At 44.6% G+C, this 11,863-nt stretch overlaps 1 protein-coding gene across 2 annotated transcripts in view; it reads right to left on the bottom strand.

Annotated features, from left to right (window-relative positions):
• Positions 1 to 8,148, bottom strand: part of JAM3 (junctional adhesion molecule 3) — a 30,417-nt gene extending 22,269 nt beyond the window's left edge. For both annotated transcript variants that reach the window (XM_004019542.5, XM_060404266.1), the window contains exon 1: positions 8,007 to 8,148. In XM_004019542.5, the coding sequence (XP_004019591.4) occupies positions 8,007 to 8,139 (133 nt within the window). In that variant the 5' untranslated portion in view covers positions 8,140 to 8,148. The remainder of the gene's footprint in view (positions 1 to 8,006) is intronic.
• Between the last annotated feature and the right edge of the window lie 3,715 nt (positions 8,149 to 11,863).

Consider the following 11,863-nt stretch of genomic DNA (forward strand, 5'->3'; position numbering starts at 1 on the left):
TCCTGGCTCTAAAAGCTTCTAAATTTTCAGAAGAGGAAGACATTTCTATGAACTAGGCTTTCAAAACTTTCACTTACCCTTGTAATTAAACTAATTCAACAAATCTGTGAACAGAAATGTGAATGTGTTGGTGGGAGGGGAAGAGGAATGCTGCTTAAATTACTTTCAAGTGACTCGGATTAAAACCAATATAATTAATATTTCCCCAAGGTCCCCAAATGAATCACATGCAAAGCTGGGAAGCGGGTCCAGAATGCCTGACTCCCACACGGGCTCCCTCTTCCACCCAGAAAAGGATCTGGGAGGCAGTGCACAGCATAGCCTGGGGTGGGCTATCCCTCTTGCCTCATCCAGCAAGAATCTGGGAAGCTCCTTCCCTGTGGAGAGGGGAGAGCTCCTCCACCAAACACTTGTCCAGTGTGGAACAGCAGTAATTCTCTAAATTTCAAGTTGCTGGGTCTCGAATCTTTGATGCTCACTGCTCTTCAGACAAACCCACCCATGGACGGCGATGACAGCCGTGCAGTAGGCTGCGTGTGTGTCTACAGGACAGTACAGCCCCATCCTGGCAGCACTGATGCTCAGCAAGGCTCCTTCAACCCCTTCCCCTAAACCTATCAGGACCTCCGTGGGGGCATATGTGCTCCCCCTGCTAAAAAAGCCAGTATTTTAACTTCATCTTATACTTGAAAAATGAAAACAGAAGCATTACTTTCATAATATAAAAGTTTGAGGATGGTGTGTGACTTAAATTTTTCAGGAGGAGGCCAGGGTTCCTATTTACAGCAGTGGTTTAACTACACTCCAGTGAGACCTCATGCAGACAAACTGTAGTTTTTACTGTACCTCTGGGCTCATGGGAAACAAGTAAAATAGCTGTAGGCTGAACCCAGGAAGTAATAGGATGGGTGGGCCGTGACCCTGAGGGTCATCATGGAGACTGCGCAGCTGGGCCAACAGGAAGGCAGAGCTGAGGGCACATTCTCTCACAAAACGCATCACAGAGCTGCATAGATTGCGATCAACCAGACGTCAGTTTACGTTTACAAGGAAAGAGAAACAAGCTGCTACAGTAACGGTCACGAGAAACAACAGCATTAGGTTTAGACTCCAGAGAACTTCAGATATTTGAAGTCTCACATGTAGAATACAAAACAGCTTTGTGTGAAATGTTTAAAAATAAAAAAGAAATGAAAAAATGAGCAAGCAAAATAAACTAGATTATAGAAAGAACCAGGCAAATTTTTTGAAATGAATATAATGGGTTAAAAAAAAAAACCAAACACTTCATACACTGGTTAAACAGATTACAGACATGGTTGGCAAGAGAAACAGTTGTAAAACAAAATTTAATAAATAACCCAGAACAGCAACAAGAAAGAAGAACATGAAATTATGACAGGAAGGTTAACAGTCTTGGAAGATGAAAGACTGAATATATCCAATCAGAGTTCTAAAAGGAAGGAATTAAGAAAATAGAAGCTAGGCAGTGTTTGAACTGACCCTCCCTGAGAATTCTCCAGAAAGATATAAACTCAGAGATACACAACTTATAACAAATTAACAAGGAGAATAATTAAAAAGAAATGCCTCTCAGACACATGTAGTAACACTGCAGGATGCCAAAGAAAAGACGAGACCCCTAAAGCAGGTGGAGCAGCTTCACAACAGGAGCAAAGGAAGCCAGACAGCATCAGCATCGGGGAGCCCAGGCTCCACGTCAAAGCAGCTGTCAACCTAAATTTATGCACCCAATAAATCTATATCTCAGGAACAAAGGTAAAAATACACTTTCAGATATGAACAAGACTGAATTCAAGAGACTTCCCCTAAGGGGAACGGGCATGAACTACTCTGGAAGCTTCCTAACTAACTCTCCCTCTCCAGCCTTCTTGAATGCAGTATCAGGCCAACACACCTAAAAATATTCAATCAGATCACTTCCTGCTCCAAACTGCCATATAAATTTCTAGAACCTACATGACAAGGTCCACATTTTTCAGCCCTGCATTGAAAGCATTTTTCAGTCTCACAGTCTAGTTACTCTGCGACACTCTCTTCCATTGGTGATCTGACTCCTTGACTTACCAGCTGTGACCGGGGCCAGGTGACCAACCTGCCCAAGTGTCAGGTTCAGCACCGCAAAGTGAGGCCTATAGGGACTGACCGCTGAGATGGACTAAGATTCCCGTGAGGTGGCGCCGTCAGCAGTGCCTGGCGCAGCCTTCTAATAACTGGCAGCTGTCCTTAGTTATCATTAAAATAACTTACTGGTCCCAGAATACAACACATGCATTTCCAACGCCTCTGCTCATTTTCTCCACTTTCCTGGCCCCTAACACCTCCACTCCCCCAAATCTGCACTAAGTCAACCAAATTACCCCAAAAGGTGCTTCTTCTTGAAATGTCCCTCTACCAGGTCAGCCCAGAGTTAAGAGCTCTCACTTCCAAAGGGCTGCTCTGTTTGTTAACCATCTAAACCATGTACTGTTCCTGGTCTGGGCAAAAACTTATGTTAGATGTCCCTGTTTTGCTGATGTGAAAATGCGAGATTGTGAAATAATTATGGATTGGCTGATTAAGCTCTAGCACCCTCGTAGAGATGCTCCAGAGGAGAATCAAGGGACCAAATCTTAAAAAAGAAAGAAAAGGCAGTTGTCTTAGATTATGCGGCATTATTTGTAATCCTCCAGACAGCTGCACTTCATTCTAAAAGACGTCAAAAGTTTCCCTTAGAGAAAGACATCCAAGGAGGAAGTCGTGGCAGGCAGGAAGATGTGATAAGGGAGCTTCAGCTCTCGGCTGACTCCAGGAAACATCTTTCGGAGTCAGGTTCCCAAGGAAGTCAACTTGACCTGGTATTCCTATCACCCAAGACAAAGAAAACTGGCCCCCCAGGAGCTGCCTGGCTGGCACAGAGGAGGGGATCCTCTAAACACGGGCTTGTGCCGAACAGGCAGACCAAAGTGGCTACTTGGATGATTTCACTTGTTTGTTCAAAAGCAGGGAGAGGCAGGTATTCTCATCAGCGCTGTCTTCCCACCAAGCACTTGCTGAGGACACCACAGCTGGCACCCCAACCCAGAAGCAGTGACAGCAAGTCTCTCAGATGAGTCACAAAGGATGCCTGATCAAACCAAGCTCCAAGGCTGCCCCTCCTCCTCGCTCTGCAGCTGGCATGAACTCCAGAGCCAGAAGGAGCCACAGTCACAGGCTAACACATTAAACTGTTTTCCCATTTTAAAAGAAAATCCTTACCAACTGTCAAACTTAAAAGTCCACTATGTTATTGGAGGACCCCCCAAATGAAATTTTTTCCATTATATATTAAAAAATTCCTTATAAAATAATCAGCCAGGTAAATAAGGGAAAAGTAGAAAACAATCAGCCATAAGACCTGCCACTGTAAAACAGAACCCCCATCAACATTTTGATTACCTTTCAGTTTTGATTATCTTTTCAGTTCTTCCAAACATCCCCTCCAAGATGTTTTGTGTTGTTGGAATCCTAAGATATATGACTGTGTCACTTAAATGACTTCACAAGCATTTCCCCATGTTTTCCTTCTTAACCTCATATAACCGCATAGAGTGGGTGAGAGAAGATGTTTAAAGTAAACCAAGTCGAGAAATACCATCCTCATTCTTCCACAAAAACTACAGTAGTAAAAATCAAGAATCTCCAAAAGTTTCTGCGGTCACTGGAGATAAGATACATAAAAAAAAAAAAAGCCTGGATGCATTGGAAGTGTTTAAGAAATGTTAACTGACTTTTAAGTGACAAAGACAATACTTAGTATAGCCATCCCTGGAAAGATACAAAAGAAATTCAATTCAGCCTCTGTTCCCAATGAATTTTTAATAACATTGAGAAGATAAAATGCATTTACACCCAACAACAAAAGTGCAATGTAATTCGGTGGGCAGTCATCCTGGCTTGAGGAGCTTTATTCCTGTCTGCACCCCTAGCACAAAGGACATATTACAGATACACAGTCAATGTCTGTTGTACTAGTACAGACTACAAGCTATGCTGTTTAGAAACAGGAAGGATCACTGTGAGCTGAGTGAAGCTGGACAAAGCAGACAATATGCACATGGCAGAACCTGATGTGGGCAATATTCTGCAGAAAGAACGCTGAATCACAGAAGCCTTGGGATACTCGGAAAATGAAAGATGGTCTAAGAAAAAGAATGGACTTCCTCGTAGCTCAGTCTGTAAAGAATCTGCCTGCTATGCAGGAGACCAGGGTTCAATTCCTGGGTTGGGAAGATCCCCTAAAGAAGGAAATGGCAATCCACTCCAGTATTCTTGCCTGGAGAATCCCATGGAGAGTGGAGCCTGGCAGGCTACAGTCCATGGGGTCGCAAGAGTTGGACATGACTTAGCGACTAAACTGCTACCAATCTATTAACAAGTTTTATGTTTCTACATAACTAGCTTTGAAACCTCAGCTGTTCATATTAACTACTCATAGGAATATAATACATAACACATAGTTCTTGTTTTGTCCCTAAACTGTGTCCAACCCTTTTGCAACCCCTTGGATTGTAGCCTGCTGGAGTCCTCTGTCCATGGGATTTCCCCAGCAAGAATACTGGAGTGGGTTGTCATTTCCTTCTCCAGGGGATCTTCCAGATCGAGGGATTCTTTACCCCCTGAGCCACCAGGGAAGCCCTGCAACACATAGTAATACTCCTTAAAGACAAACACACTAACACAAAGTACAACAGTATTCCTAGACATCAGAAGCAAGGGTTAGTTCTCAGAAGGCTTTCTGTGTGTCAGGACATGTTGGAAAGATGCAGTAAATTAAGGCTTTAGAACTCCATATAGAGAATCACAGTGGATACTGTCCTTGCCAAACTGGGTGTAAAAGAATGTGCTTACCACCAAAACTTTCTTTCAGGAATGCTTTAGAATCCACTGAAGCTATTTGTATATATTGTGAGGATCCAGAAAGTAGATACAAGAGACGTGAAATCTGTGCTCGGCCCTGTCAGCATCACATTCACCACCTGATCACAAACACGTCTTGAGAAGGGTCCAACTTCACGACGAGGGTTATCATTCAGCAGACTCCATACCTCCTGACTTCATCCACACACAAACTTCTCTTTGTTTTACCACACTTGTGCTTGTGAAAAAAATGCAGAGAATTTGTGGGGAAGGAATTTGCTAATGTTACATCTCTAACAGCTGCTGGCTGGATTGTACTAAATCCACAGCCTCTACAGTCACATTATATGGTCATCTCAAAAAGTGGGTGTTAAGACACATCAGGTTTCTTTCAGAAGAAATGATTTAAGCCTACCCTGTGAGGCTGCTTCAGAGAAAGTTTCCCAGAGCTTGGGGTGGCATGTGTGATCTGTCTAGAGGTAACGCTGCAATTACTTATGGTTAAGTATCTCTAATAGCTTCCCACTCAGTTTCCCCAGACTGAAGCACTCAGAACAAATGCCTTCAACAGGCCCTCTGGGAATGAGCAGCTGGTCTGAAGCAGTGCATGCTTCAGGGCAGGTGGTCCTTGTTTTTCTGCACACACACATGCACACACATGTCTGATAACAATTACACCAGATATAATTAATTCAAGAGACTGAAGACAACAGGAAAGAAGAGGTCATTTTCAAATGTTTCAGAAGTCCAAGCAAATGCAAATGGAAAATTTAGAACTTATTTCAAAGATTTCCTGAAATCATGTTTTTCAGATTTTGCTAAACTTTAACAAACTGTCTTGCCCCAGGAATACAAACTGTAACTCCTTACCTCTAATGAAGCATCTCTCTAAGACATTAGAAGATTTGGAAACCCAATGGCAAACACCACATAATCACTCAAAAAAGACGTGTGGCATAACATTTGCAAAGAGGAATTGCACCTGTCACCAACTCAACAAAAGAATACTTTATCTACAAACCACACAGCATTGAACATTTAAAAATTTGGTTAAAATGATCCATAATAAGAACTCCACTGTCAAATGGAACAATTTAAGTAACAACAACAACAACAACAAAAAGGTTTAACACAAATGGTTGACGATTTCCAAACTGACACGCGAAGGGTGTCACTCTGAGCAAGTTACTAAATCTCTCTGTACTCAAAATGATACGAACAACCTCTTAGAGTTGTTATCTATTAAATTTTTATAACAGAGCTTGGCAAAGGGTAATAAAAAATGTATTATATCAGGAACCAGATTTTTTTTAATGAGGTCACTCAAAAATAATAGCAACTAAGAAGAGTAATCATAAAAATAAAAGAGATGCAGTTGTGACACCCTGTGAATGAATAATTTTCAAGGTATTACTGTATAGTTACAGCATAAACAAAATAATAGAAAAGAGCTCCCTATTAAAATGACAGCCACATCCCTTCAGAGCATATTAATACATCCTACCACTTCTACTCTTTGTCATTAATCCTACTATGCAAAATCTGATTAGTCCTCCTATGCTCCACAGGTCAATTCCAATCTTTAACATCAAGGAAATCACAAAAGTAGCATTTCTAGGAAACCAAAATGAGAAGTTAGTAAAAATAAGTTTACTGGGATTTCCCTGGTGGTCCAGTGGTTAAAGAGTCCTCACTCCCAATGCAGAGGGTACAGGTTCCATCCCTGGTCTGGGGACTAAGACTCTCCCATGAGGCATGGCTTGGCCAGAAAAAAAAATTGTTTAATTAAAATTTAAAAAAAAAAACAAAAACGAAGCTGATGTGAAGGCCTTAGCATCCACTAGTTTTACTAACAAACCACCAACTTGAAACTCATCCCTGAACTAAACTGCCAAACGTTTCTGCAGTAAAAACTGCAAACTTTCATGTGAACAGATCTTTTCAACAATGGCGAGTTGTTCCAGTCTGTGAATAGGACAGTGTCCGTGTGACCAACAAAGCGGGGAGGGGACATTCCTGACACCCTTGTCCCCTGGCTAGCCTTTGATCATTTATCTCTCCCAAATACACGCTTAAGGAAACGGCTTTCAGGCGCAGTATAGGGACACGTATTCCCTGAACTCAGCCCTCACCATAGAGTCCTGCTCCCCGGCTTCTGCCGGGACCCTCACTGTTCTCACCATCCCTGAGGACCACTCCCCTCACTGAGTCTTCAACACAGCAGCCTTTGTTTTCCTGGTGCGCCCACTCCACCCCCGAACAATCACTTGGGGCCTCGCTGTGTACACTCTGAAAACACCATGGGATGACAATGGCAAGTAAGCAGACAAGAAAGTGACTCGGAGAACTGGGAAGTCCTGCGGATGCCCCAGGCAAGCCGGCGCGGCGCCCGGGACCGGGTCTGAGTGTCCGTCCCCTGCTCCTCGGTGTGCTTTCCGGACACTGCGTTGAGGACTCCGTTGGGACCGCGGTCTCGAGCGCCCAGCGCACGCCCACGGCCCCCAGCGTGTGGTCCCGCCGTTGCGCTGCCCAGGGCCTCCAGCCGGGGCGGGGGTCGGGGGACAGACCAACGCCCGGCTCGGGCGGCCCCCGCGCCACTCCTGCGTGGGCTGCAGGGCTCGGGGTCGGCGGGACAAAGCGGGCTGGGGACCAGTCGGCTTTGTTCGCAGAGGGACGGAGCTCGAGGCCACGGGACCCGACCCGGACCCCGGACCCCGCACCCCGGGACGCCCTACACCCAAACCCCCAGATCAGATCCCTTGGACTCCCGACTCCGGGGCCCCCGGCCCCCGGGACTCCCCTATACTCCCGACCTCCACACCTCCCGACCGCTTCCCCCGACCCGTAGCGTCTATCCCAACCCCAGACCCGCACCCCCAGCCCGGGACCCGCATCCCTGGAAGCCGGCATCTCCAGGACCGCTCCCCGCTCAGCCTGAATGTCGGGACCCCCGTATCCCTGACCCCGGACCTGAGCCGGACCCCCTCAACCCCGAGACCCCTCCCTGACGCCCCCCGAAGCCCTGAGCCCCAGGCCCCCGCGCCACCAGACCCGCTCCCCGCGCCTGGTTCCCTCGGGCCGCGTCTGGCGGAGGCCCGCGGACTCACCCCGCACAAGCAACAGCAGCAGGACCAACGAGGGCCTTCGCCTCAGCGCCATGTCGAGCGCAGCTGAGGGGCCGCGGGCCCGCTCCCCGCGCACGCGCCCTGCCCGCGGTCCTGCGCCCGCCCCGGTCACCATAGCGACCACGGCGGCGAGCCGTCGCCATGGTGCATGGGAAGCCCGAGTCTGGTTGCTATGGAGGCAGGGATGCTCTAGACCGGGCCCCTGGGGTCTCTTTCAAAGAATTTGGTGCGAGGAGGTGACGGAGCGCGGTCAAGAGTGGGCGGGGTTAATTCCCACATTTATAAAACGAATCCATCACTACAGATCCGGAAAGGAATGCTCCATTAAAATTTGAGAAATGAAGTTCTTCTTATTTCACAAATAAGATTGGAGACCAGTTGTCCTAGAAGTACTTTTGCCTGTGCCTTTTTTGGAAAGAAAAGTTAAAGTGTTAGTCGCTCAGTCGTGTCCACTCTTTGTGACCTTTCCTCCTCTGTCCACGGACTTCTCCAGGCAAAAATGTTGGAGTGAGTAGCCATTCCCCTCTCCAGGGGATATTTCTTACACAGGGATCGAACCCTGGTCTCCTTCATGCAAGCAGATTCTTTGCCATCTGAGCCCCTTGGGGCCTGAATCTAAATGTGATGAGAGGGGAAAGTGCTGAAATCTATATAAAACACAAGGAAGACATGCATTATATAGTACATAAAAGTGATATATTTCTAAAATAAAAGTTTGTTAGATCAAAAGCATGGCAGTATATTTATTGATCTGTTAGTTCAATAAGCATGACAGTTTATTGTGCAGAAAAGCAAGATAATTCTTTGCTCTTATTTCTGAATACTGAGAAATGGTAAGGTTAGGGAGAAAAAACAGAGAAGAATTTTATAAGGACAAGCACACAAGATGAAGAGAAGGATTACAGGTACTGGAAATTGGACCCAAGGATGTAGATGTTGAGTGTCATTTAATACTGTGGGAAATAATTGAAATAACTTATTTTACATCCAACATAGTACATCTCTAGTGCTCCAGGAAACAACAAACTCAAAACAAAATTCTTAGTATGGTTATTAGTAAAATAATGCAGAGTTTCCAACAACTAATATTTTTTAAATGTTTAACTTAGGAACGTCACTTTTCACACAGTCATCCTAGTTTTTAAAGTATTAATATTTTAGTTTTTACAAAGTAGAACAATGTGTCTATAAGTATGCACATACATATATAATTTACATATATACTAAATTATGGATGTCAAGAAACATGAAATAGATTGAAGTTGTTGTCAAGAATATGCTTCAACTGCCATCACTATGTGATTTTCTTTATAAGTCTTTGTTCACACTTTTGTTAAATGTGAATTAATTATATTCCTTCAAATCCCATAAAGACAGAATAAAAATTTAAAAATAACTCAATCACCTGTTATGATTCTATTGTCTTTCCTTTCCTAAATCTTCTTTCTGCTCCAGATCACCGTGTTCTAAAATCACAAGTAAAAATATGTAAAAATTATTTTATAGTGGCAGCCTCTGTCCCATAAATAAACTCAACAGATAAATTTAAAAGAGTAAAATTCTACTTAGGCCCCTGACTTTTTTTCCTTCTGCTCTTTCTCTGTTCTACCATTCCCTTTAGTGCTAATTATACACTCAGGCATATTTGCCATTTTGGTGACCTAGGAACTATGACAAAATATCTGATTGTGAAAACAGCAGTTTTCAGAATCAATGCTTCTTCTCTACTGCTGAATTTCCTATGTTTGCACTGTGAGATTGTTCTGTCTGTTAAACAGTCTTAGGGAAATCTTTTGAAACTCAGAACAAGATCACAGAGAAAGGCTCAATGAATATTCTACATGGAGCAGAGATTCCTATGAGAGTGAATGCAGGTCCTCATTGTAAAACATTGATTTTCCTCTACAGATGGTGTCTGTATGTCGGGACCAGTGGCTGAGACAGAATCCTGAAATGGAGACTAACTAGTGACATGGTAGGGTGCACTTGGCTGTCAAATGATCTCCTCTGATGACTTCACTGTTCTTGGGAGAGTTCTGACCCTGTGCAGAAGGGTGTCAGAGCTCTGGAGCATTCAGTGAATAGGGCTGTGGAGTCCATGCTTCTATCACCACATTATCCAACTGACTATGCTTGTTTCTAATGGTGGCTTACTAAGGAGAGACACAGGTCTTAAAAGAGCTCAGGGAGGGGCTTCTCTGGTGGTCCAGTGGTTAAGAATCTACCTGACAATATACCTGAACACAGGTTTGATCACTGGTCCAGGAATACCCCACATGCCATGAGGCAACTAGACCCATGTACCACAACTACTGAATCTGTGCACCCTATAGCCTGTGCTCTGCAACAAGAGAAGTCACTGCAATGAGAAGCCTGTGCAATGCAACTAGAGAAAGCCTTCACACAGCAGCAAAGGCCTGCTGCTGCTGCTGCTGTGTTGCTTCAGTTGTGTCTGACTCTGTGCAACCCCACAGACAGCAGTCCACCAGGCTCCCCCGTCCCTGGGATTCTCCAGGCAAGAACACTGGAGTGGGTTGCCATTTCCTTCTCCAATGCATGAAAGTGAAAAGTGAAAGTGAAGTCACTCAGTCGTGTCCGACTCTTAGAGACCCCATGGACTGCAGCCCACCAGGCTCCTCCGTCCTTGGGATTCTCCAGGCAAGAGTGCTGGAGTGGGGTGCCATTGCCTTCTCTGCAGCAAAGGCCTAACGCAGCCCAAAATAAAAACAAATAAATAACTTTTTTAAAAAAGAACTCAGGGAATGAAATATACTTGTGCTAAATTTGAACAACAGCCTTTGCAATACTTTTCAAAGCAACACAAAGTGCAAATCAAGTAGTAAATGGGGAGTGGAATTTTCCTTCAAGACTTGAGACCAAGCAGGATGCTATGGGGTTTCCTCAGGTACCAAAGCCTTTCCATGTCCCCGGTTTCTTGTCAGTCGTGTTGACTGGGGAAAAAAAAAAGCACAACTTTAAAGTTCAGAGTTAGGTTTCATTTGGTGGACTTGCTCAGGACTTAAGCCTGGGAGGCAGCCTCTGATGACTCTGAGGGACCTTTTCAAAGAGGGCAGGGAGGAGCCAGGGCAGATATTTTTGGCAGGCCATTTCTATAACAAAGACTAGATAGTCAGAACATCATGAGATTACTGTTAATTAAAGAAAAGCCAGATACCTCAAGTTAATGAATTTTGGGCTTTTCTACATATGGGAAGAGTCCCGACTTACTGAAATCATTCCTTTGATATGTCTCTTAACTATCTAGGGCCAGTATCCTGTTTTTCTCCCTTCTGAATCCCCTCAGAGTGGGGGAGGCTGCATGGGTTAAAGGCTTGATGGCTGAAACGTCCTTTGTTTACTGATATGGCAGAGAAATTCTTCATCCAAAGCAGGAAAAAGGCCTTCTAGACCTTCCCTGAATTCCAAAGGGCATGTTCAAACAGTTCCTAACTAGGAAAGAGAGAGGATGCAGAAACAGAGGAGGAGGAGTCAAGAAACAATAGTACCTCGATAAAGCAGGGTCCTGGTTCCTCCTTATGGGTAGTGCACAACATACCTTTGAGTCCTTCAGCAAGAACCAGTGTCCTTGCCCAGGTAGAGGATGGTAATTTCAGGCTGAGCACAAGGTTCCTGGGCATCACCCTGTTATCTCCCCACCAATCAAACAGAAGGAAGTCATACACACTGCAGCGCTCACTCTGAACTTTGCCTTTAAAAACTCTTCCTGCGAAATGATTGGGCAGCATAGGGTTTTTTAGAGCATGAACCCCTTGTTTCCTTGTGTGTCCCTGCAATAAACCTTTCTCTGTTCCAAACTTCAATGTTCCAGTTGGATTGGT

This window comes from Ovis aries, chromosome 21, assembly GCF_016772045.2.
Source record: "Ovis aries strain OAR_USU_Benz2616 breed Rambouillet chromosome 21, ARS-UI_Ramb_v3.0, whole genome shotgun sequence".
Classification (NCBI taxonomy): Eukaryota; Metazoa; Chordata; class Mammalia; order Artiodactyla; family Bovidae; genus Ovis; species Ovis aries.